The sequence below is a fragment of the Cryptomeria japonica genome, chromosome 8 (assembly GCF_030272615.1).
Source record: "Cryptomeria japonica chromosome 8, Sugi_1.0, whole genome shotgun sequence".
Classification (NCBI taxonomy): Eukaryota; Viridiplantae; Streptophyta; class Pinopsida; order Cupressales; family Cupressaceae; genus Cryptomeria; species Cryptomeria japonica.
In genome coordinates, this window is record NC_081412.1 from 713684482 (window position 1) to 713711956 (window position 27475).

General features: G+C 38.8%; 1 protein-coding gene across 2 annotated transcripts in view; it reads right to left on the minus strand.

Moving 5' to 3' along the window:
• Positions 1-27475, minus strand: part of LOC131071266 (uncharacterized) — a 265220-nt gene that overhangs the window by 192221 nt on the left and 45524 nt on the right. For both annotated transcript variants that reach the window (XM_058007035.1, XM_058007036.2), the window contains exons 3-4: positions 17830-17917; positions 17522-17694 (exon numbers count right to left, since the gene is read on the minus strand). In XM_058007035.1, the coding sequence (XP_057863018.1) occupies positions 17522-17694; positions 17830-17917 (261 nt within the window). The remainder of the gene's footprint in view (positions 1-17521; positions 17695-17829; positions 17918-27475) is intronic.

A 27475-nucleotide genomic window follows, 5' to 3' on the forward strand; every position in this document is an offset into this window, starting at 1 on the left:
AATATCATTGCACAAATACAAGATGAAGGTATGCATTACATGATTCCTTAGGATAAGAACTCTTTAAGGCTCGCTATAGATGGTTTCCTTGGATGAGTCACTCAATCATGGGGTGCATACAAACTACTAACGTACTCTTAAACTACTGCTGAAAGATGTTTATCATTTGAGAGTATGGTCAATCATGAACTTCCAAGATTGTTGTCTAATCCAATGGGTTATCCGTTATAGAATCACAATTTACCAAGAGAAACAACACATTGAAATCACAAAATAGGAGCTATGCAAAAGCATACAACAAAGATGAACTCAACCACCACATTCATGGTGAATAGGACTATTTCATCACCCACCATTGAAGATGCAAGAAAATTCGTTCCCTTGAGATGGCCAATGGATTTTAGGTAGAAAAATCCTTCCAGAGAAATTACAAAAGTCATATTTGGTCATTAATGGCATTTTGGAAAGATCTAGTGAATGACAAGCAATTTGGAGAAATGCAAAACTTTGATGCGGGATCAGAGGTTAGGATAAGAGATAAAGGGTTTCATTGTGGAATTAGAGGTGAGAACTGGACATGTGGATGCAAGTTCAAAAGTCCATCAAAACTCCACAAATGGAGGCAAATGAGTTGAGTATGCGGGAAAATGTAATGTCCCCTTCTCAGACCTAGTCAGCTTTACTTCATATTAGCCTATTCCTAGGCTCCCATAGGCTATTCGGTGATGGTTAGGGGAGTCATGTTTCCTTGAAGGGCTTGGGGTTTCAGTTTCATTAGGTTTCAACAGTAGTGCTATTTTTAGTATATTCTATTTTTATTTGTGTTATTTCTGACGCCTGGTATCCACTTCAGCTTTAGTCCTACTTTAGTGCGAATTGGTTTCATTTCCAATTCCTTGCCAATTTTTTCAGTGAGGTGATAAAATTTATTTTAATACTTACACTTAAGTATTTAAGTAAGGTTTTCATATTAACTTAATTGTCCAATATTCATAAAGTGAATATCCCCAACTTGGATGCCTAGGTTGAGGGGATCAAAGTTGTTTTAAAAGGTGTTATGGGGGTCCTTTTCAAGGGAAATAAAATTTTGAATACCCTAATTTCCCTCCAAACTCTATAAATTGGAGTTTGGGCTCCCATTTCTCATTCACATTGTGCACACATATAGAGATGTTGTCAGAATGAGCTTTGGAGTTCTTCCTAGAGCTGTTGAGGACAAAAAGCCTCTGCAATCTTTCTAGTTTCAGTGGTGAAAGATCCACCCTAACTGGTTCAGTCTATTTGAGTTTGCACAAGTTTTGGTAATGAGGGTTTCAACAATGAATATTTATATGGTTTTTGATCCGGGTTTCGGAGTTGGATTGTATCCATGTGTTCAGAGATTTCAGTGGGTTTTGCAAGGTTTTGGGTTGAGTTTTGTACCTAGCCATACCATTCTAGCTTGCTGGTCGACACAGTCTTATGATTCTGGGAACTGTTTAAATCCATTCTCCTCAGCAGAGCAATCAAGTCCAGGTCATTTTTCAAGAGATTCTTGAATATTTTGATTTTTAGGAGCAAGTTGCCCCATTCCAGCAGGCGGTACAGGCTATGGAGGTGTCTTGGGAAGTGTGCCATGAAATTTTTGGAGTGTGTAACAGCTGCAAACTGACCTAAAATGGACGCCTTGGGTTGCTTTCATAACAGAATTTACAAGGGATCATTTGGAGGTCAAAAAATGAAGATATGAAGTTTTAAGCCTAGCCCCTAGTGCTCAGTTTTACTGTTGCAGGCTTCCTAAGTAAGATTCCAATTTGGTAGATGAGATTTTCAGGTGTTGGGAAGGCTGAAAAATCATTTTGAGCAATCAGGAGAGTCAGGTGTTGGTGTGGAGAGTTTCATAGACCTCTTTACTGCCCTTGGAGCCTTGTACATTGGCTATGAAACACTAATTTTCAGAGCTTCTGTTGACTGTTGACTGTTCACTGATTTATCAATTAATTAATTCCCATCTTTATCCATGCACACAATTAATTAGTAATTTATATTATTACTTAATTAGTCAACTCCTTAAAAATTAAAAAAAATTACTCAATTCCTAAATAAATCTATGCACACATATATTGAATATTGATTGTCCTCTCACAAATTCCATAAAGAAACCTCATACACAAATAATCAATTAATTATGTATCCTCTCAACATGTCATTTTCAAAAGTCAATCTCTTACTTCTTTGATTTATGCTTGCACATTCCTAAATGAAATAAATCAAAAGTTCTCTAAATCAGTTGTAAAACAGAATCAGGAAAAATAAAGTCAAGTTTCTAAATCAAGTGAATTGAAATAAAATAATCATCTCCTCGTCTGAAGACCTACAAATCTACTTCTTCCTAATTCATATATGAAGGAAATTTACAAGAAGTTATCAACATTTTGCAGCAATCTTGCAGGATCATTTGAGCATCCACACATGAATACAAGCAAATCCACTTGATCACTTGATTGAAGGTTTTGTTGTGACCATTTCACACATCGCCCCATTTAAAATGGGGACCCCCTCTTTTTGCTCGTTTTTCGCTCGCCTTTCGCTTCGTTTTTTAGGGTTTTGTTAGTTTGTCAATTGTCTGGATTTAGGGTCAAGCCTTAGGGTTTTAATTGCCGTCTTTTCAGGCCAGAATCCAGTCAGTTTTAAGAGCTTTTTGAGCCTCCTTTCGTAGGATGCAAATTTTGAATGAAATGAATTCGCCAAAATGGTCTATTTTCAATTGGAAATTTTGAGTGCAGAGCTTAAATTTGTCTAAGTGTTGAAGATGAAATGTGAATTTTTGTCCAATTGACTAATTTTGACCAAATTTTGACCTTTTTGATTTTGATCCCGGGCATTGGGAATGATTTGTTTTTGCCTTGTGAAGTGATTAAATATGTGAAATCTTGATATTTTGGCCTGTAGGAGCAAAATTGCTCCTGTCCCTCAGTGAAGGACCAGAGCTCGTTTTCAAAAATCTTACTGTCTCTGCAGGGTCAAGATAAATTTCAAATTGAAAGTGATGAAGGAAGGCGAGATCTTTCCGTTGAATATAAATTGAAGAATTTCACGAACACGGAGATGCCCTAGGGAGCAAAATCGCTCCTGTCCCTCAGTGAAGGACCGGAGCTTAAAATCAAATATTGCTTTGTCCTTGCAGGATTTTTTTACGACTTGACGATTTGAAGAGGTCCAAGGAGATGTGTTTCGCCAAATGAATATAACTTGAAGTGCCGTCGTGAAGAAGAATGACCCAAAATGCAAAAATCGCTCCTGTCCCTCAGTCAGCGACCAGGGCGAAGTTCTTTGTAGCTCCCGTCCCTCTCCAAGGGACCAGAGCGAAGTTCTTCATAAGGTACGTTCTGGGCAAAGATCAAGCAAATTTTATGTTTGAAGGCAAGAAAGGAGGTGAGTTGAACCCGTTGAAGATAAATTGAAGATTACAAAACGTCAACAAGGGACCTAAATGCTCAAGTTCGCTCCTGTCCCTCAGGAAGGGACCAGAGCGATTTTTGTCTTAGATGATTTTCTTGCCAAGTTACAAAGGGTCTCAAGGCATGGATGAGTGAAAAGGTACATTACGAGACCATTGAAAATTAAATTTTGAACGAGATAAGATGAAATGAAGCCTACAGGACCAATATCGCTCCTGTCCCTCTCCAAGGGACCAGGGCGATATGATGATTATATTGTCGTTCCTCCAATTTCAAGACACTCCAAGACAAAGAACAAGGTGGCAAGGACGTTTCGAGGTGTTTCAATCAAGCATAAAGCATCAAAGGTCGCCAGCATTGAAAGATTTGCACTAAAATATCCCAGTTCGCTCCTGTCCCTCAGGAAGGGACCAGAGCAAAATTTGTATAAAGGCATAAATTTTGAAAGTTTATCACACATCAAGCGACTAAGAAGGATCAAAGGACTTCATTTTACGCGTTGAAGGTAATTGCAAGTTGGTCGAAACAAGGACAAGCTCAAAATGTTGAAGTTCGCTCCTGTCCCTTAGGAAGGGACCAGAGCGATATTGATTAGATTGGCCAATTCATGCAAAAATCACGTTAAGTCAATGTTTTGCAAGGTCATACAAGGTCTAAGGTGTCTTTTGAAGATGATATACAGGGGTTTTGAACGTCAAAATGTTATCAATTGAGCCAAGGAAGCTATATCGCTCCTGTCCTTTGGACAAGGACCAAAGCGATTTTCATTAAAACACTCCTGTTCCTTCAAAATCAAGACAATGCAAGGATAGGCGAGGTAAAGAACACCATTTGGAAAGCAATGAATGAAGAACAAAGATCAAAAGTTTGCCAATTTGAGCCAGGACATAAGGATCGCTCCTGTCCCTCTCCAAGGGACCAGGGCGATATTTGCTAAGTTACTAGTTATCCTTCGAAGATCACGTTAAAGCAAAGTTGCAGAGGGTTTGAGACGTCTTTTGAAAGGTGATGAACGTGGAGTTAAAATCAAGAACGAAGTATTTTAAGCTAGAAGACAAGGATCGCTCCTGTCCCTCTCCAAGGGACAAGGGCGATGATCCTTCCAACGTCTAAATGCCTCATAAAAGTCAAGTGATACAAGCGTGGAGTAAAGAAACAATGTTATTTTTCGCCTTACAATGAAAATTTGAGATCGAAGATGCAAAGTAAAGGAGAAAACACCATGATCGCTCCTGTCCCTCTCCAAGGGACCAGGGCGATAATAGTCATGAGAGGCATTCATTCGCACAAGCAAGTCGATTAAGCTCGAAGGACCCAGCGAAAATAGCAAATTCAACGTGAAGATGGAAACCTTGGACGTCAAAAATGCAAGGATCATGGACAAAGTGATGGATCGCTCCTGTCCCTCAGTCAGGGACCAGGGCGATGAGGTTTGAATCCTCTCACTTTTCCATTTTTGGCGCTAAACAAACGTTATTTTTTTTATTCATTTTAAATGCTAAAATTCGATATGTTTTGAAAATTCAATGGCATTTAAATATTGCGCTTGGTATTAATTAATTATTTTGCCTTGTAAAAAATCGAAATTTATTCATTTAAATAATAAAGGCATTTAATTAATTATTTATTAATTAAAAAAAATCAAAGGGAGCGCTTGGTTTATGAGAGTCGGCCTTTTTATTTATTAAAAATCATTTAAATTGCCTTATTTTTATACAAGTCGGCCTTAAGGTAATTGTGGTGAGAAGCGCTTATAAAAGGAGGGTGAAAATCTTCATTTTCACATTATCATTTTTTTTGCCATTTCACATGCGATTTGGAAGACAAAGGGAGAAGTGCGAAATTGTGTTCAAGTGCGAATTTCATTTCAAGCAAGGTGGCGCCAAGATTATCCAAGGTGGTGCGAATCTAAAGTTTCATATTGTGCGAACTTGAAGAAAATATTGGAAGACCACATTAAGGACATACCAAAGGTGGCGAAATTGCTAGTTTGGAAGATCACGTAGAAGGCCATCTAATATCGATTTTGCCTAGGCGAATTTTATTCATTTTGCATTCTAGAGTTAGCTCTCTATTGAGGTATGGCGATTTTGCTTTATTGTTTTGATTTTGAACGTTGATCGTCATAGCTTAAATTTTGAATTTCGAATTTTGAATTCCTAGCTCAATCGTTTTTTTTAGGAAATGATAACTCTAAGGCTTATCATGGGGTTTCCTAAAATATTCTCTAATCTATGTTATTTATTGCAAGATCTAGTTTCTCATTATGAAATGTTGTGTAGGTATGGCGACCCCGAAGGCGGGAGCATCCACCAGTCGTTCAGCTCTCATGAAAGAAGATCAGAAGACCGAAGAAGTGGAGACTAAGATCGTGTCGAAGTGGAGCAACATTGGAGATACTAACTTGGGCAACTTCAGCACGAAGAAGTTTAGAGAGGTCCCTTACATTGGCAAGCCATCACCTGTCGCCCGGAGAATAATTGAGAGTGGCATCATTAAGGCGGCCGGCTTTCCTCCAGCTGTTCAGTGCCATGAGTTGATGATCGAGTGTGCTCGTCACTATGATCCACAGTCCAGAACGATCGTGTCCAATGAGGGAAACACTTTGGCGTACCTTTCAGAGGAAGCTATAAGTGAAGCTTTCCATCTTCCAGAGCACAGGGACATGATATATAAGAGCATAGAAGGAGCCAGGTCAATGTACGAAGATGATCCAGATGCTTGTCTAAGCATAATTAATAAGAACTGGTTACTTAAGAGCCGTCCCCGTCTGAGCAAGATCCCGAACACACCGCACAGGATTGATTTCCAGGAGGAGTACAGAGATTTGATTACAATGCTCAACCGAGTTACAGGAGCCCCTCATGCCTTCTACTTTGAGAAGTGGATGTTCTACTTCATCCAGGTGATTGTTCAGGGAAAGGGTACGATACATTGGGCTAGGATAATTAGCCATTGCTTAGACGTACAGTTGAGGAGACTCAAGGCTACCAAGTCCTTCCACATGAGTTCATACGTCATCTATGCCTTGATCAGGAGTTTTGAGTACGCAGGACTACCTCATAGAGGAGTGATTGGAAGAGGACCCGGCGAGGTCAGAGCTTGTGATTCCTATGCCTACTTGCATCATCCGCCAGGGAGCAACTATAAGTTGGTTAATGATACTTTCACGATGAACATCACAAGGACGTTGCAAGGTGGGATTCACAACAGATTATCTCAAGATGCATAGGATTTAATCAAGAGGTACGGTGCTTGGTTTATTCAGTTTCCCAAGTTCACTTATATTAGAGTACATGGATGTCCTTTACCTCCATACATGTTGCCAAGATATCCGACAGACAGAATTGTGTTACTTGAAGTAACAAGACAGTTGGCAGCATATGCGAAGGCATTCAGACATAGACATCAGAATGGAGTTCCAGTACCTATCATTTTGGGTAATTCAGTTGAGGTATGTCCTAATGCTTTAGCTATGGATGACGCAGAGAAGGAGTTAGCCTTGTATTCTTTTTCAACCTTTGCTTTGAGAGAAAGCTTTGATCCACATGGACATTTAGAGGAGACAGTCGGTAGGAAGTTTAAGCATGAGTACCAAATACAAGATTTTATGATGAATCTCTTAGATGATCTTGAAGTGAAACGAAAAATGCATTCTAGATTGCCTTTGGATTTCATCAGGAAATGCAGGATTTACAGAGTGGCCGACCAAGCTCAGGACAGTGGCAGACATATCCAGTCATCCTATGATCGAGAAAGCAAATCAATAAGGTTAGATTGGAATGAGCCCGAGGTCGTGGATTTAGATGCTTTAATGGCTCCAGTCTTGTCTTGTACTCGCAGATGGGTTGACGTACAGCATCAGAAGTTGAGAGAGCAAGGCATAGCTATGACTTTCACTTTGGAAGAGAAACCAGCCGAAGGTGGAGCTAGTGTGAGTGAAGGCAATCCTAATCCTAGAAATTCAGGTGAAGGTAACCTTCGATGTGCCAGTGAGGGCAATCTCCATCCAAAAGGTTCGAAGAGGAAAGAAAGATCAGAAAAGAAGGAGTCTTCCAAGAGAAAGCAAGGGGCCAACCGAGATCGTTCATCCGGCACATCTTCTCAACAGGAGAAAAGGACACTTCAAGTGGAAGAATCCATGGAGTCGATGGTACAGAACGACAGGCAGGAGGAAGGACAGGCACAGCAAGGGTCACCAGATGGATCTCTCCAAGATTATGAGTTTGATGAAGATAAAGAAGACAATGAAATAACATCTCCTCCCAGACAAGAAGAAATAGTACATAAGGAAATTCAAGTTCAAGAGACAAGATCGGCTATCCCAGATTGGTTGAAGGAAAGATTAACCAAGGTGATCGTAGTAGAGGACGAGGACAATGCAATTGATTTAGAGAGCCTTGTTGGACGTTCTCACGAAGTAACAGAGAAGAGAAAGGCTACCAAGATGTCCAAGATGATTCGAGATGAGACTGGATCCAGAAAACTGCAGATAGCTACACCGGCAGTAGACAAATATGAAGGTGAGATCCTAGCAGAGGAATATAATATACAGACTTTTGAGCTAGGACCATCCACAGCAGAGCAGACATTGGATGATGCCACCGATTCATTTGAAGCATTGAAAGACAAGCTTAAAGAAGAAATGGAGAAGAATAGAAAGCTTGAGAGAGAGGTCGGTGCATGGAGGACATATTTCAGTCACATCAATGAACCTTTGGGACGTCAGGATCCAGCTAGATCACCAATGCAGGCACTTCCACTTCAATCAATCAATGAGGCAGAAAGATTCAGGAATATGGTCCAGCGTACAAGTACTTGGATGGATAAATCTCATACAGTGGCCATAGAATTTGTAACAAGGATGATGAAGATTATTCATCAAGCTATCCAGGTTCTTGAGATAATCCACAATTTGATGATAACAGTAGCCGCATTTGCCCATACCAAAGATGTTATCATTCCTGTCTTGAAAGTAATTAGACACACATCAAGGAAGGTCTTAGCGCAAGAAAAGATCATGGATGGAGGACCTCACAGTTTGCTTCAGTGGTCAACCTTACTCCATATGAAGAGTGTTTTCTTTGAGGACATCAGTACTAGATGTAGCCAAATTGAGGAGGTGATCAATCCTATCCAGGACAGAGTATTTGAGGTACTTCGTACCATTCTTGGCAGAAGGATCGAGGTCGAGACAGATGTGGATATGCAGGAATTAGAGGATAGAATTAAGGTCATCTTTTGCAAGGACGCTAATGTTACAGATGAGCAATATGATCAGATGTTTGCCACTATGCTCCTGATTGAAAGAACAAAGGAGCTTGAATCTTCATGGGACGCAGCTCTTTTAGATGCATTCGATCAAGTCATCCATTTGGAAGAAAGTATGAAGAATCTTCCCGAGATTCCAATTGCAGAGATCGAAGGAATCGTATCAAGATTCATTGCATATGCTAAAAAAGAGAATTGGAAAGGGAATAAGATTCTAGATGATAGGTTGTTATAGATGACATGGCATCTTATTTGTCATTGGTTTATGTCTCCTAGGTTTTTGTGCCAAATTTAATATTTGGCTATGCATTTAATATTGTTCAGTAAAAAGGAGGCCATTTGTAACAAACCCTAATTAGGGTTTAGGTGTCATGATCTTGACCGTTGATCTACTTTCAATCTGGACCATTCATTGTAATTGAGGATGCTATTTATACCCTCATTTTTCATTTCATTTGTAACTAGAGTAATAGAGAATAGAGATAGTTGAGAGATTAAAGAGATTAAAATTAGAAGCAATTTTACTTTTGTAGCAAGATTGAGTTTGAGGAGAGGAATTCAAGCAATTGTTGTACATGATGACTTTGAAATCAATGAAATATTGAAGTTATGGTGTTTTGTTGCAACTTTCTTGGTTATCTTCATGGTTGTTAAATTTACTTGAATCATGCTCAATCAAAGTAGTGTGTTAATTTGAAGGACATAGTGTGAGACTTGATCTTTGACAGGATTCGTAATCCAAACCACTAGTTTCTTGCTGATTGTAGGAACGCCTTGCGTGGTCGACTGGAGAATACCTTGAATCACTTAACTTTCAATCATTATCGTGTCTTGGATATGTACCTTCGTGGTAGTGTCTTTGATCTTTAATGCATTGAAAATCATTTTGTTACCTTAGAAGATTGCATCAATTTCAATTGAGTTGTTATCTTATGGCAAAATTGAAGTTGGTTGAATCTTGCCAAGTCATGTCTACACGAAGTCATTCTTAGGGTTAGACTAGATTATACCCCTTGAAAACCCTACTCCTTTTGTTATTTTTTGAAAGTTTCTTTAGTTTAGTAAAATCTTGAACTTTCGGAAGCGTAAGACCCCTTGAAGGATACAGCAAATCACATCATACCGCTGGAAGCTTGTCCACACGTAGAGACCCTACTAACCAGAACCTTGGAGTCTTCCTAACTGATCCTTTATGCGAATCTTCAGCAGTTAGAGGCTTTTTCTCAAGAGAGGATAAGATGCCTATTGGTATTTTATTCTGTGTATGATGGTGTATAAAATACACATCAACAGGTTTGCATGTAGTTTAGTGTTTAATTGTATTTATTGTTGCTCAGAATTCCTGCTTACAGGTCTTACACACATAATTGAGTTTTTGAACATTGTATAATATAAGTTCAAAAGATATTACAGCCAAACCACAAAAAGCCAAGTTGGTTCTTGAGACCTCCACAAACTAAAATGACAAACAATAAACCAAGGATAACAAATTGCTGCTTTTTGTAATATAAATTTCTGCTTTGATATTAATACTGATTGCTGTTAATAGTATTAAATCAAAAAAATATTTCTACCATTATATTACTATATAGTTTCTGAAAATGAATTCCTTTTGTACGATTGATTATATATTAGAAGAATACAAGGAGGCTGCCCGAAGGAAAGGATTTCACAAAGAACACACAAGGAGAAGTAGGATCAATGCACTTCAAGGCACGATGAGGATCAAGTATAGGCAAGACAAGGCCTACACCAAAAGCACACTTCATTTGAAGAGCAACTTTCAACATCAAGCACTCACAGTGGAAAATTTTCATAATCTTGAATTTCCTTTGGAAATCCAAGAATCATTGCCAATATAGCCAAACAGATAGAAGAATGCAAGTGATCAAGACAAGAGATAGTTTCAGAAGAGTTAAGCAAAGTTAGAAGATCGACATGAGCAAAGTCATCATCACACCAGGAGCTTGATAATGTTGAGTATCAAGAGATATGCCTCATTCATCTACAACTTGTGATGAGTTACAAAGAGCAAGCTGAGGTGGCACCAAGTCATCACTTATCCAATCATATCATTTTAAGATAAGGCATCCAAATTCAATGAACCTAACTCATCCTACAAAGAAGATAACTACCACATGGGCACAAAGTTAGATGTACTTATCCTCACCATCTATTGGTTGAATTTTCAGAGAAAGACATGTGCCCCATCAAATGTAATTGTATCATTGATCAAGCATCAAATGGTTTGCAATGGTTGTAACAAAACCCTAATTAGGGTTTCTATTTTTCGATCTGAGCCATTGAATTGTAATGAGAGCACTATATAAGGCTATGCCTCTTCATTTGTAAAGGTTAATAGACAAAGTTCAAGAAAGTAGTAGAATAGAAAATAATTAGAGTAGAGTAGGAAGAGAAGGCAAAGATTATTGCCAAGACATTGTTGCAAGAAGCATGTAAACTTCTTTGAAGATATGGTGAATTCTATGTGTTGATTCAACAATTTGTATGGTCTCTACTTCTCAATTTGCTTTTCAAGTTATTTAGATGAATGGAAGAACTTTGTGTATGACTATGATCAAATGGTGAAATTCATATATCCATACTACTAACACCTTGCCGATGGTAAAGTGCCTTGCATAGTCAACTGAATCTATTTAGCCAAGCTTAACCTCAATCATCGCTTCTTCATTGATATGTATTAACTTGATGGTATCTATACTTGTAGTGGCGATTTGAAAATCATAAAGCTATCCTTAGGAGATTGCACTAGCCTTGTGGAGATATTCATTGCATGTTGTGTTAGAATAATATTTCTATATACTGTTAATGGCCAATAATGTAATTAGTTTAGTTAGTTGGCATATTAGATGTCTTTAGTTGTAGGTAGTTAGAAGTAGGTGACTTCATTGATATCTACAGTGTTTTGTAACTTCCATATATTGTAATTTTTTCTCAATTAATAGACTTAAGATTTTTACCAATGAATCTTTGCTATTCACATGGCATTAGAGCCCTTAAAAAAAAATATTCGGCAAATTTTGAAAAAAAAAATATCTGTAATCCACGATTTTTTTTCGCATGAGATTTTTTCGCATGAAGGGTTTTTTCGTCTTTGCTAACACGATTTAAAACCGCAGGTCTGTTTGAGGGCATTTTTTCCCTACCCGCATCTGCTTTCTGTGTAACCTCTATTTTTTTTCTGACGTTTTTCTAGACCCAACCCACATCGGGATTTTTTCATGCAAAGACCTGTTTTTGCCGACGATGCAAAATTTTATTTCGTGAATTCTATGACCCGCAACCTCCCGCGAATACACATGCGACCTGCACATTTCTCCTGTGCAACGGCTCTTTGCACACGATTTATTTCGCACGACGCGGACTCTGCTTGGCGGCAACGGGTTTCACCATGTATTTTCGACGAACCTCTACGTTTTTTCGGCGACTCTCAACCTGCAATGGCACCTACTTTTTTGCGGTTCGGGTGCTTTGTGTATGCGGTGACTAGGGTTTTCTAACCCTCAGCATTCGTCTGCATCAAACCCGTAAAATTATTTATTGCTTCCTGCATGAACTTTTGCCGCCTAAGGCTTCTGCAATTTTTGACTAGGGTTTTGACCCTTTAGTTCAAGTCGAAATGTTATTCTAACTGCAAATTCTTGGTGGGTTTTTTGAGAGCTCTTTTGGGTCTTTGTCAAAATTTTCTAGGTCTTCCAAAAAATTTATGCCTCGAAAACCGTGCTAGGGTTTCAGTTTCTACCTTAAAATCTGACTTGCAGAATTTTTTAAAAACCCTCTATTTTTCATCTGCTGGTTTTCATGCATTGGAATTTGTGCCTTCACTAGTTCGACCTCGGGGTACGTGATGGCATCTCTAATAAACATTATGCTCGAAAGCAGCCATAAATTCAACGATCGCAACTACAACACCTGGAAGCAATGCATGTTGACAATTTTTGAGTACCGATGTCTTGATGCAGCTGTTCTAGGCACGTCTCAACGTCCAACTACTGTAGGAAAATAATAGGACAAATAAGATGAGCACAACCAGGAAGCAATCATGCTCATTAAACTCTCTATCACCGATGAGCAGCTACCTCAAGTACCGTCCGAAAAAACTGCAAAGGAGATATGGGATCATTTGAAGAGTCTCCATGAAACCTCTGACAAGAACAAAGCATTCTTTCTGAAGAACATGCTCTTTTCGATTATGATGGATGAGAGGACACCTCTGCAGGATCACTTCACAAAGATCAAGGACATTCATGACCAACTTGAGGCGATTGGTCGCACAATGGAGGAAGAGGACATGGTCGTCATCACTCTGAAGAGTTTACCCAAATCTTATGAGCACTTCATCGAAACGCTCAATATCACTTCCACTGACGTCGATTTGAAGTTTTTCGATCTTTGTAACAAGCTTTTAGAGCAAGATTGGTGGTGCCAGTAGTTTGGAAGTAGTACCATTTCCACTTCCACCAATCAAGCGTTCTCTACAAAATCTTCTACTAAGAACAAAGGGAAGGCTCCATCTTCTCAGCCGAAAGGCTCTGGTTCTTCTTAGGAAAACAAGAAGAGCATTCAGTCCAATTACTATCTTAAGTTTGGTCACATGAAGGCCGAGTGTCAAATTCGATTGGCTTCTGAACAAAAGAAGCAAGGAGGATCTCAACCAAAGGTAAATGTCGTTGAACACTCTGAGCAGAAAGAATCTGCATTTTATGCTTTTATGGCCAAGAGAACAGCAGATCCAGTCCACTCTTCTGCCTGATATATTGATTCAGGGGCTTCGCAGGATTTTACTCATCGTCGGGATTGATTCACAAAATTTGAACCATTCTCGGATTCAGTAATCTTCGGAGGAGGAGAAGAGTACACAGTTGATGGTAAGGGCACTGTCCAGATTCACTCAAGAGGTAGAAATTTAATTTTTCTTGATGTCTACTATGTTCCGGGCATGGAACATAATCTCCTCTCTGACAGCCAGATCATGAGGCGTTCTCCTCAATTAGATGTTATCTTCAATTCGTCCACCTGCAACATTGTTGATAGGGAGACTCGTACTACAATCGCTATGGGACTTGAGGATCATGGTTTGTATAGACTTGTTGATTCCAACGATTCTCAGGAGCACGCTCTGGCTGTTAGGAGTACATCCATCATAACACTTTGGCATCAACGTTATGGGCACTTAAACGTGCACTATCTCTCTCAGTTATCTCGGGAGGGTTTGGTTGCTGATCTACCTAAGATCCAACCTCAAAACCATGGAGTATGCAGAGCCTATCAAGCTGGGAAGTAGCATCAAACACCATTCTCGGATGGTGATTCTTGGTGAGCCTCCAAGGTCCTTCAATCCGTTCACGCTAATGTATGTGAGCCAATGAAAACTCCATCTGTTACTGGTTGCAGGTACTTCTTGCTATTTGTTGACAATTTTAGTCGTAAAATGTGGGTGTATTTTCTGAAAAATAAATCAGATGTGTTCAGTACATTTCAGCAATTTAAGGCCTTAATTGAGAAAGAATCCGGTACTTAGATTGTCACTCTAAGGTCAGATAACGGAAGAGAGTTTTGTTCCAATGACTTCTCTACATTTTGTGCTACACATAGCATTAAGCGCCAACTCACCACACCATACACCCCTCAGCAGAATGGTGTCGTTGAAGGTAGAAATCGTACCATTACTAAAATGGATCGTTCTATGATAGAACATAGAAATGTTCCTAAGAAATACTGGGTTGAAGCAGTTTACACTATAGTCTACCTCCTGAATCAGTCACCTACACATGTCGTTAAGAAGATGACTCCTGAAGAAGCCTGGTCAGGATGCAAGCCTAAAGTGGGCCATTTGAAAGTCTTTGGTTCTACTGCTCATGTATGGATTTCAGACGTCGAGTGCACTAAGATGGATTCAAAGAGCCAAACACTTATGTTTACTGATTACAGCAACAACCAGAAGGCCTACAGGTTGATTGATGTGGAGACAGATCATCTCATTTTCAATCATGATGTTGTGGTTGATGAGACTACTGGTCCATTTATGCTTTCTACTACTCCTAGTCCTTCGACTCAGTCTATGAAGACTTCTAATGCTGGTGTTCGCCTTCCTCTTGGTTCCCATGATGCGAGGGCTTCAGAGCATTCTGACTCTGAAGATGAGGAATCTACCGATCCAGCACCACCTAATTTTTCACAGGATTTGCATCCAAATGACTTTGTTCCAAAAACTCCAAGGGATGTTGTCCTCCAATGCCAAATGTTGTTACTTGTACCCTCCGGCCTAAATGGTGGGCCAAGACAATAAATCTTCGTGATGATGAGCTTCTTGAGGATAGATCAGTTCGCTGAAAGAGAAAGCAGCAGAATACAGTCAACTTTGCACTTATGGCCAACATCCACAGCATCCATAAGCCCTAGACATATTCCAAGGCTAAAGGCATTCTTGAGTGGGAAAAGGCTATGGAGATAGAATACCATAGTCTTTTGAAGAATAACACTTGGGTTCTTTCTAATCTGCCTCCTTGGAAGAAACCTACCAGCTATAAATGGGTTTATAAAGTCAAGTATCATGCAAATGGTACTTTGGATAAGTACAAGGCTAGAATGGTTGCTCAGGGATTTACACAGCGGGAGGACATTGACTACGAGGAGACTTTTGCTCCTACTGCCAAGATGAGCACAATTCGTCTTCTTCTCGCCATTGCAGCTCAGTTTGGATGGAAACTTCACTAGATGGATGTTAAGAGTGCATTCCTCAATGGTGAGTTGCAAGAAGTTTATATGACTCAACCTCCTGGCTTCAAGGTTCCTAGTAAGGAACATCAGGTTTACATATTGGTAGAAGCCCTCTATGGCCTGAAGCAAGCCCCTTGGGCTTGGTATTTCAAGATTGATCAATATTTGGTTGCACATGGTTTTCAGCGCAGTCCGTCTGACACTAATTTGTATGTCAACCTCTCCGTCCGATGATGATATCCTTTTGCTTGTTGTCTACGTGGATGAATTGATCATTACTGGCAATTCAACACATTTGATTACAGCCATCAAACAAGACTTGTGCCAAGCTTTTGACATGATAGATCGGCTTCTCCATTATTGCTTAGGTGTTGAAGTGTGGCAAACTGATGACAGTATCTTTATTTCACAGTCCAAGTATGCCTGCAGTTTGCTTGACAAGTTTTGAATACAGGATTGTAAACCTACTTCCACACCTATGGAGAAAGGGTTGAAGTTATCAGCCAAGTTTGATTCACCTGCAGTAGATGAAACTAAATTCAGGCAACTAGTAGGCAGCCTAATCTATCTCACTGCCACTAGACCTGACATCTATTTTGCTGTCAGCTACATCTCTCACTTCATGACAGGCCCAAAAGTTGATCATTGGATTGTAGCGAAGCAAGTGCTGCAATATGTGAAAGGCACTTCGGACTATGGCATTCTGTATAGTAGGTGCAACGATCCAAAGCTCATTGGTTATACTGACTCGGATTGGGCAAGATCAGTGGATTACAAAAATCCACTTCTGGGTACATATTCAGTTTGGGTACAGGGGTCATCACTTGGAGCAACAAGAAGCAACAGGCCATGGCTCTTTCCTCGACCGAAGTTGAATACCAGGGAACAGTCAAGGTCGCATGTGAGGCAGTTTGGCTCTGAAGGATGCTTTCTGACATGCAGATGCTGCAAGCAGGTCCTTTTCCCTTGTATACTGATAATCAAGGAGTGCTCAAACTAGCCAAAAATCCAGTCTTCCATGAACGTACCAAGCATGTCGAGCTTCATTGTCACTACATCCGCAAGCTGGTAAAAGACGAAGCAGTTCACTTGCAATATGTTCCAACAGCAGATCAGACTGTGGATATTCTCTCCAAGTCTTTGAGCTCGGATAAGTTTGTAAAATTCAGGGGGCAACGTGGTGTTTTTGATAGATTGACCATTAAGGGAGGGTGTTAGAATAATATTTCTATATGTTGTTAATGGTCAATAATGTAATTAGTTTAGTTAGTTGGCATATTAGATGTCTTCAATTATAGGTAGTTAGAAGTAGCTGACTTCATTAATATCTACAGTGTTTTGTAACTTCTATATATTGTAATTTTTTCTTCGTTAATAGACTTAAGATTTTTACCAGTGAATCTCTGTTATTCACATGTGGAAGCAAGACTTAGTTGGAATTTCATCAAAGATTGTCCATTGTTCTCACATTCGTAGGAGTGGAATAACTTCCTAAACCCTTATCCTTTTTTCCTTTTTTTTTTACTCAAGTGGAATCCCACGTTCCAGCATCATTCGAGCATTCAAGCATTCAACGTAAGTCCACTTTGTGATCCCAGCAATGTCACATCATATAAAACTGAGTCTATCCAAGAGCACCTCAAGACCTGACATTTGAGAACGTTGGAGTCATCCCACTTGATCACGCAGCTTAACATTTGGGACTCTTTGTTCAAGAGAGGATAGAATACTTAGTATTTTATTCTGTGTTGCATAGTGTGTAAAAACACCATCAACATACCCTAGCCCATTGACACTATTAGTATGCTCTTCTCCTAGTAAAATTCAGACATGCCAAGACATCTTCACAAAATGTTTTGCACCTCCTGCATTTTTTGAGGAACTTAAAGAGTACATAACTCAATGTCTAAATTGTTCTCTGTTTTCCAAGACTTTCTGATCTGATAAACATTTCAATAGAACATGATATATATCATTCAAGTAATAAGAACATAACAAGCAACTATCTCCAGTAACATTATAATACAATGAAAGTAAAATAAAAAATGCAACAAAGCAAGACATGATACCCTTTTTCAAACTTTTCACTGTGAGGATTCAGATCCGTTATGATGTCAGTGGTAGACTGGGTACCACGAATGGCAATCACCAAACAGAGTTTTACATCATCAACTGCAATGAAATAGGATGGCCTTAAAACAGCAGATGTCCTTACATGCTTTTTAATCTGCAGCTCATTAATCTGGGAAATTCCAAATGATAGCCTATTATTGATTCCTCTGAAAGTATGGTGTGCAAAATAAATCTTTGTGTTCAGATAAACTAACTACTCGACATAATACTAAAAGAAATAAGGGTTGTAATGGTGCAAACAAACCTGTAAACACTCTGCAATAGACCTTCGATCTTCTTTATAGGAAGCAATAGCCCACTTCAACCAGTAGCTCATTTCACCAAGCTCCTTGCTAGATCAAAACAAAATACAGTTAGAATGTCTTGACTCTTGAATATAAGGGATGTAATGCAATTTTTACTTTACTTCAACCAATACACCACATTGAGCTTATTCATCACGATACCTAAGGATATAATGTTCCAGTACGAAATCTTCTTTTGCATTAAACTGGAGGCTTGCAATAGAAGGTTAGCATTAAAAATTTAAAGATGACAAAATATGCAACTAATTTCTATCAGTGTTATGATGTAGATCAGAAAAAAAAAAAGAATACGTATTTCATTTTTATCCTTACATTGTAAGCCAAAAAAGCACAATATTGAAATATTGCCATTGAAGTGTTTTGGTTAAATAAATGTAGCCTTCTAAAATAAATAAAGAATGCCATTAGCAGAGACATTGTGATAAACAAAGAAAGATAACTGCAAAGTCAGACAAATAACCAGAAGAATGTAGAAAATTCAAAAAGTAGTGGAGAAAGCAAAAGAAGCAAACAGAAAAATAAGAAACAAGAGATAAAGAAAAGGGTAGGCAGCCATTATGAATGGAAAATCCAGCAGACAAAAGTTAGAATGATATAATACCTGTTGGTTGGCAAAACTGCACAAGGTCAACACTCGGGCATTAGATAGTTTACTCCTCTCTCGAAAGCAGATTTGATGGTTTCCCAAAGGTCTTAAAGGTACCAGGTCTTGGTATAACTAGATAACTCAGAGGTGAAATGTATGCTGTTTTAACAAAAAGCCTAGTGAGAATCCAAGTATAAACTGTTGCAGGGTCAAGAAAGCTTAGCTTCAGGGATGAAACTAAACAAGCACACCTATAACTGAAACTACAACTAACCAAATCCTCCTTAACGGATTCATTAAGAAAACACAAAAGATCAAAAGACAAAAATAAGAATAGAAAATAAGAAGAAGATGGGAAGGGAGAGAAAGTGAATCTGTCATCTATAAAACAAGAATTAGCTTACCAACATTATGTACAAACATAAGATTAACATCACAAGAGTTCAACAAAAGTCTTAAGTTAATTAATTTCATTAGTATGTGCGTCAATGAAAACAACAAAGGTAACTATACTGTCCCCTTTTTGAAACTGAGTGGAAGCAGAGAACCTGAAGCCTATCTCTATGCCCCGTAGAATTAAGGGAAGATTTACAAGGGACTAACCTATAATAATTTATTTAAATTGCCCAAACGTGCCTAAGTTATAACTTTGAAAAAGGACACTTAATTTATTGTTATTATAACTTTGGGCAAAATAGCAAATAAAAATCATAAGTAAAAATATTGAATATTCAAATAAAAGAAATATTAATTGCCTAAAATGTAATTAATAATTAAAAAGGAAAAAGGGATGAATATTCAAAATAAAATACTTTGTTAAGGTTGGCTAAAAAAAGGACAAAAAGAAAATATTGGAGAAAAAGCAATTCATTCGATCATTGCAGATTTATAACCATTGTCCAGAGCTTTGGTTCAACATCTTTCCTTGAAGACAAGAACCCTCTCAGATCTGCTGGAATTTGGAGGACAAAAAATCTTCTAGGTTCAGGGCTGGCTTCAATCAGAAGTCAAAATTGGGCTCTATAGATCAAAGGAAGCCCTACGGTTTCAATTTCCAGTTCAAGGTATTTCAGTATTATAACAATCTAGTTTCATCCCAAACTTATAATAAATACTTGAAGACTTTGAAGATTGAATGATTAAAGGTAGAACAAGCCTTAATTGAGTGTCTCCTAGCGTGTGATATATGTTGTTTAGTTGGTCCACCAGAAGCTTGTAAAATCCTTGCAAAGCCTTTGTAAGGTAACTTTTCAACATAATAAAGGAAATGCATAGTTATGCTCAAAGATTACTAAGTAGACTTGCTTGATATTTTGCAACCATTTATTGTTTTTCTGAATGTATATGTAAAGCCCAACTTGCCTATGCATCCTGAAAGGCATAGTTTTTTGTGGTGTCTTGATTATGATATCACCTAGGTTTCTGTTATTAAATGTTTGATTGAATTCAGAGACTATATTGCCCAAATGAATAAATGCACTGGTCTATGACTAGCTTTCTCTCCCATCATCCTCAACATACTCAAACTACATCAATCTCAACATAATTTCAGTTTTATTTGTTTATGTGTTCCAGCTGCCATGTCTAAATGTATGTAACATTTTCAAAGATATTATAAAACACATTCATTGATACTTGTGTGGCCAATCATCTGTTTGTTAAGGTGCTTAGCCTTAAATCTACTAAACCAGCATAAAGACATGAAGTGACAACCAGAAATAGGGGTGCACTATGCAATGGGTATGGTTTGCGTCAGGGTAAGTGTTTTGTTTCTATAATAATATATATTCTAACACCGCAGGGAAACCCCCTTGGTCTTGCAAAGCCAAAAGCGAAGGTCTTACCCACCTCTACAATCAGTCCTAAGTTGCCCAACCTGAATATAGATTTGTGGTAATCTTTCTAAATTTGACGCCCCTGGCACTTGGGAGATTACCAAACCTTATTTGGGGCCTATAGCTCAGATCACCACCTAATTGGCATCATTGCCAAGGAGAGTTTAAATTAAGATTCAACTTGAAGGCTTGGGTTAATTAGTAACCACGGTGCAGCCAGGAGGACTAATCCTTGGTTGATACAAATTCAAAACCTTGTTGATATAATGGTTAACTTCTCCTTACTTATTGATGAAATGGTAATTCGTATTATTCGATAATTACAAACGGAGACGAAAGCTCCTTAAATAGAGATTACAACAGGATCTTTCCATAACAGAAACAATCAAGAATAGAAACACAAAAGGCTGAAAGGCTGACTACAATGTATAAGTTACCGGAAATGGGGGCATTACACCAATGGATCAAAATCAGCCGTGTCCTAGAATGGATCGATGGTAAATATAACACGTATTTGCATGGAAAAGCTAAGTCAACAAATGAAGATTATCCACAACCTTAGGTAAAATCAGTTTCTTTTGGCTCCTACTATTGAGGATCGACTGCAATTTGTCCTTGATTTGGTAATATGAGTGAATGGAAGCTTCCCATTTGTTGGAAAAATAATCATTGACCACAAGAATTAATTGAGGGCTTGAAGTGTTAGGTTGGATGCTTGAACTTTTAAATCTTTAGGTTGCATTTTCTACTCATCTATAGAGGGTCATGTTGATGTGTGTTTTACGCACATAACAATACAAAATAAATTACCAAGATAATTTACCCTCTCTTGAACAAAATCACCTCAGATGCTAAGAATGAGATCAACTAAAATGACTCCAAGGTTTCTACATGTCAGGTCTTGACGAGTGGGTAACTCAATGGTCGATGTGAATTGTTGTGTTCACTTGGGGACTTACGCAAATGTTTGGATTATCATGAATGATGTGGAGTAGGTGTGGTGACAAATTAAGATTTATCAATATGGCTCTGGATTTACTTCTTACTAAAAAAAAGGGGGCAAAAGGAATAGGGTTCAAGAAATCTATTCTAAGCCTAGGAATGTAGGAAATGATGAATGGATCTAGTGCAATCAAACCAGGCAAGGTCTCACAATCAGGTATTGACACAAGCTTAGTGCAATCGTCTAAGGTATACTTGAAGATTTTCAAGCTATCACCATCAAACGTTGACACCATCCAACTTGATGCTTGTCAAGGGACGCGTAATAGTTGAAGTTAAGCTTACTTAAATTCCAGTTGACCACACAAGGCGCACTTACCAGCGGCAAGAGGCTAGTGGTATGGATTAAGGATTCCACACAAATGAATTCAACAAATCTTTCACTCAATCTAGCATACATGAAAATAAATTCTAACTAAAATTCTAATCTAACTTGGAGGAATTGAGAACCACGAATGCAAATACAACACTTGAAGAGCAAAATCACCAACAATTGAACAATGATTATGATTCAAATAGCTGCAGCATATACCAACAATTCTACAAAAACTCTCTCTTACAATTGAGAGACAAGGAGGCATATATAGAGTCTCTTACAAAATGGATGGCCAAGATTGATCCAAGATCAACGGTCGAGATCATGCCAACAAAACCCTAGAATTGCCCTAATTAGGGTTTACATCAAAAATGGTGCCACCAACATATGGCCCAATGAAAAGATACCTAGTCATCAAATAGAGAATCTTCTAGAAGATTCCTCCCTGCATCTCTCTCTCTCCTAGCATACTCCAAGAATCTAGCCAATACTGAATCTAACTCCTCCATGGAAATGCTAGGCAAGGTATCTTGTTGTAAATCAATCACGTCCAATGAATCCGAGCAAGCATCCAAAGTGTTCTCCCATTCTGGAATGAGCTTCTGCGAACTATGAACATGAATCAACAAAGAGACCAAGTCGTCTATCTGACTCTTCTTCAAAGAGTCCAACTAGCAAAAATACATAAATTTCATCTTGTCTCTTAATTCGACTAAGTGTAAACCACTAGCATCACTAACATCAACACCCAATAATTCCTCAATCGAGGCAAGGATCCTCATCTGAATGTCCTGGATTAATCCTTCCATCTCCATACAACTCGACTGGGCGTTCTCATAAGTTGATTTCTTCATGGCCAATGCACAATACCAACCATGGAAATCGTATATGTCTCCACTGTGCACAATGGTCTCGCTAACCAAGGTGTATATATCTTCTTCAAAGCCTGGAGGCGTGGAATAGTCTTGTCTTGAATAGGCCAGAATTCTTCCCAAACTCCCTCCAAATACTGGATTCTGAATGTGAGACCTGTTGTCCTATCATATGCATGGACAAACTGAGTAAGGAAATCATCTGCCTGCTTTCTTGTATTCTCAATCCACTTTTCCACCTCCGAGAGTGTACCTCTCGTTGCCTCATAGTGTGAATGCATTCCATGGTCAACTGCAATAGGGGAAATAAGGGTGGGATTTTCACGCCTTATCCCTGCAATATACTCTCTAAATCTGATATTATCTTCTCTGTACCTTTCTTTCTCTACAATCTCTCTGTCTAACCTTGCATCGATTGCCTTGAGGTTTACACCAACCTCCTGAAATTTTGGCTTTCTGGATGTACGACCAAGGGCAACTGAAGTGATCTGGAAATCCATAGGAATAGCAATGTCCGCTGTCACGCCTACAATAGGAACAGCAATCTGTGCAATCTGCATTCCTGTCTCATCTCTAGCTATGTGCGACAAAATCTCCGCTCTCTTGGGCTCTTCCTCCTTAACACTCCTAGCTAAGTAGTCATCAATGTCGTTGATATGTTGTACCTCTATCATTTGTTTACTTTTTTCCATACTTCTCATCAGCCATTTAGGAATAGCGGCCATCTCCATGCCATCATCGAGACATATTTCTCGCTCAAGTCCTCTCAATGCTGAGATAACATCATCATCATCATCAGGATTATTCCTGGTCCAATCATATACCTCATTTCCGAAACTAACTTCCAAAAGGATAGTAGGGGATCCCGGCTAATCATCATTCTCATTAGGAGGTGCAGATGTCGATGTGGCATGAAATTCCTGAGTATTCCCTGGTAATATCACTGTGTTGGAACACTGTTGAGTCTCCTTGTTTTGTTCTGTTACTTCAATCACTTCGATTGATGAGACACTGAGAGGGGTGGAAGGAATGATAGGTGGAGGAATGATAGTCTTCTGTTTCTTCTTCACCTCTTCAATCTTCTTCCCTCTGGCCTTGACTTCTCCCAACGTGTTCTTCCTTCTCTTGGGAGTCTAACTCTCTTCGTCTGCATGAATCCTAACATCAATGATAGTCCTCTGATCTTCCTCGGAAGTAGACTCTTCCGGCTTCATCCTTTCATAAGTGAAGGGAACACCCATATCAACTAACTTATTCATATGTATATCTACCCATGCACGAGAGAAAGTCAAGACCTCTCTCATCAATATATTCAGGTCAATCTCTTCTGACTCTGACCAATTTGGCAATAGGATTGCCTTATTCATTTCACTCTCATACTGTGGATGTGTATGATCTCTATCATCTAATACCTGATCAGGAATGAGGAAAAGTCCACACTTCCTCATGAAATCCACTGACATTCTGGACCACATTCTTCTCTTCACTGCTTGCTCGTCCATCAAGTTGGCCCAATAATCTTCTATGTCTACTTTGTGGATGAACTTCTCTCCCCTGATCCTTCCAACCTTCTTGTCTGGATCAAATCTTTCTCTTTTCTTGAATGTAGCAAATCGATAGAATGCAAGCTCCTCACTCGCAGTGCTGATGGCTATGGCAGACTGGCAAACCTCTAACATCTTCCCAAATGAAATAGGGAATGTCATGTCTATCCTGTGCTTCTCTCTGAATGAAATCGAACTTTAGAAGTTGTCTCACCACTTCCAACAAGATCATTATGTTGGTTGGGTACCTAGGAAGTCTGTAGGGTTCAGATTGAAACTCATGAATCCTAAGGTATGTGAAAGTGGGAAACTGTATATACCACGATCCATTATTTTCTATTAACTTTGTTGCCTCCTTAGACAATCTTTTGTGGATTTTGCCTTGCAGCATCCGTGTGATGTACATAGTGAATGCATCATTCACTCTCTTATAGTCTTCAATTCTATACATGCTCAGCTGGGGGTAGCATTCATGACTCCTGAATTGTCCTTGCCCATTCCCGACTTCACCTTTGCATATTTATCCTCTGTATGAAACAAACCGTGCAAGCAGGTATACTAGGTAAGAAGTCATGGCAAATGACTTGGACTGCTCTACATTCCTTAGCTGAAAGTCCATATTGTCACTAATAATCTTAGACCAATTTACTAATGTTACTCTAAGACAATCCTGGATGAAGTAGAACATCCATCCATCGAATATTGCTCCTTGCAGCATCTCCATCACTCTGTTGAGTAGGAATATCAAATCACTATACTCCTCCTTGAAGTCTACGCACATGAGTGTCTTGGGAGCCTTGGAACGATGAGACCTAGACTCAATCATCTACTCTTTGTTAATCAAATTCTTGCATACACCCATCTTCTTCGTGTATCTTTCAACATATTCATCCTTGGTCACATCCTTCATGTCTGTTCCGCATGGAATTCCGAACACCTCTGCAATAGCATCCTCAGCAAGGTAGGCAATGACAATGCCCTTAGGAGTCTTGATCATTCGCGTGAGCGGATCATAACATCGTGCACACTCCAGGATAAGCTCACTGCACTGCATGGATTGTGAAAATCCAGCGGCATGGAAAATACCACTCTTCATAATGTTCGCATATGCTGGGGAAGGAACTTGGTCTCCGAATCCGAACATCTGTTGCTGCATCTGGTCGAAGTCTAGGAAATGCATGTTTGTATCAGTGATCTCCTTCCATCTCGATAAAATCTTGAGCACTGGATAGAATCCAGTCTCCAACATCTTCAATAGTTCTTTCCTTTCCTTATATCCAGACTTCAACATCGCACCTATACAAAGCTTGAAGTTAAACTTAGGAAAATAAATAATGCTCTTAATAAAATTCCTAACTTATCTAAAGATTTTAGCTAATTAGAGCATGGAGTTGGGAAAATAATCCATACACTTGGTAAATTTTGACAATTAGATTCAAAGTGTGACAACGCTAGGGCATGGAAATGCTCTAAAAAATTGATTAATACCTCCTTATGCTTCGAAAATATGCAAGCTAAAATGCAAAGGAGTATATCGGATCAATGATGACTAAGGAAAGGTGTGAAAGGTTGTGTTTTCACACAAGGTATATCTGAAGATGTCTTCCGCAGTCAACAATGGAGGTCAACAAATCTGAAGACAACCTGAAAATCAGACTTTTAAAACATGTTTTAATCTTCAAAAATGTGCATAAACTCGATAAAAATAAGTTTTAATGATGAAAACAATCATATTCAGGAATGTAAGTGTGGCTGGTAAAAAATAAATTTCTGAGGACAAGTCTGAAAATTGATTACTTCAGACTTGCCAGCACCTTGCAAAGTAGTTAAAAATCCCTGAAAATGATGGAAAATGGCTAAGGAATCAGCTCCAAGCAAAATCGCTAAAATGGTTAGGTGGCTGGAAATGAGAATTTCTGAGGACAACCACCTATAATGGAGTTTCCAGACCTACAACAGCGATAAGATGGTCTGAAAATGCACAGAAAACTCCACAAAACACCTCCAAATGCAAATCGCCTAAGTTGGAATTGGCTGGGCAAAGAAGATTGAAACTTGAAAATTAATGGGCAGCCATTAATGGAAGTCAAATCTGAAGCAAACCTCAGATCTGAAGTGAATCAGCTAGCTGGGAATGATGGCAGCCACCAAACATGCATGGAAATCCACCAAAATGCGGCACAAAACCTCTCCAAACAAAATCGAATTTTTCCCAACTATGGCACCAAACTAAAATTCTGAAAATATCATCAATGGCAGCCCGGATCTGCAACAATGGAGGTCTGGAACAGCAAGCAAAAAATGGAAGAAAATATCGCCCAAGTCTCCAAACACAAAATCGCCACCCTTCACCAAAAATCGCCAAATTTGCAAAAAATCGTCAAACTAAAAAAATCGAAAATCTGGAAATGGTCTTCAATGGCAGCAAGGGGAATGGATCAGCAAGCTGGAAAAAATGGAGGAAAGAATCCTCAACCCAACACTTCACTTCAACACTTTGCTAAAATTCGCCCAACTTGGAGAAAAATCGTCTTTCATGAAGACACCTGGCAGATTTAATAATAAAATAATGCTAAGGCTCCTCTCTTATACTTGTTTTTACCTCTCACTTTCACCACACAAGCAATGTGGGATAAAACACTTGCTTAAGTACTTGTTTGGTAAAAAAACTAACTCGCTTCTAGAAGGTTAAAATATTAAATGTTTATTGCAAGTTATTAAATTTTGCTTGTAAAATTTTAAATAATCGTTAATCATTATTTAAAAGCAATTAAAAATGGGGCTCATTTATTAAATATTGCAATTTAAGTTCAAATTAAGCCTCCAAGGAAAAATCGACTTGGGCCTGGACTGAGAGTCTACACAAAAATCCGCACTAACTTGTCACAAAACATCTTGGTGGAAAATCGACCCAGGCATGGAATCATCCTTAACGTTGTCCGCACTATAGTCCGCACTCCTGGTGGAAAATCGATGGCAGTCTGGAAAAATCCTGACACTTAGCCAAATTTTAGCACTTCCAGGGGAAAATCGATCCAAGCAAAGATAACACACTCGCCTAAAACTCGGCGACTTTTTTGAAACTCGCCGAGTTTTTGAGCCTAGCGAGTAGGTGTGACTTCTACTCGCCAAAAAACTCGCCGAGTCCGTGACAAAAACTCGCCTGCCTGTTTGCCTTAACCAAAAACAGCAAAAAACTAATTCATTTTTTGTTTTCTGATTGGGTTGTGGGCTGAGTAAGGGGGAGTTGACTTGGAGTGACTTGGAAGGTGATTTGGAGGGATTTTTGAGTGATTCCAAGTGGATTTGAAGGGGATTTGAAGGGAAAATCAGATTCCCAAGTTTTTTTATTTTTTTTCTATGCTTTTTTAAAACAATTTGTTTATTTTTTGTTGCATTTAGATTGATTAGAAATGATTCCTAGGTAGTC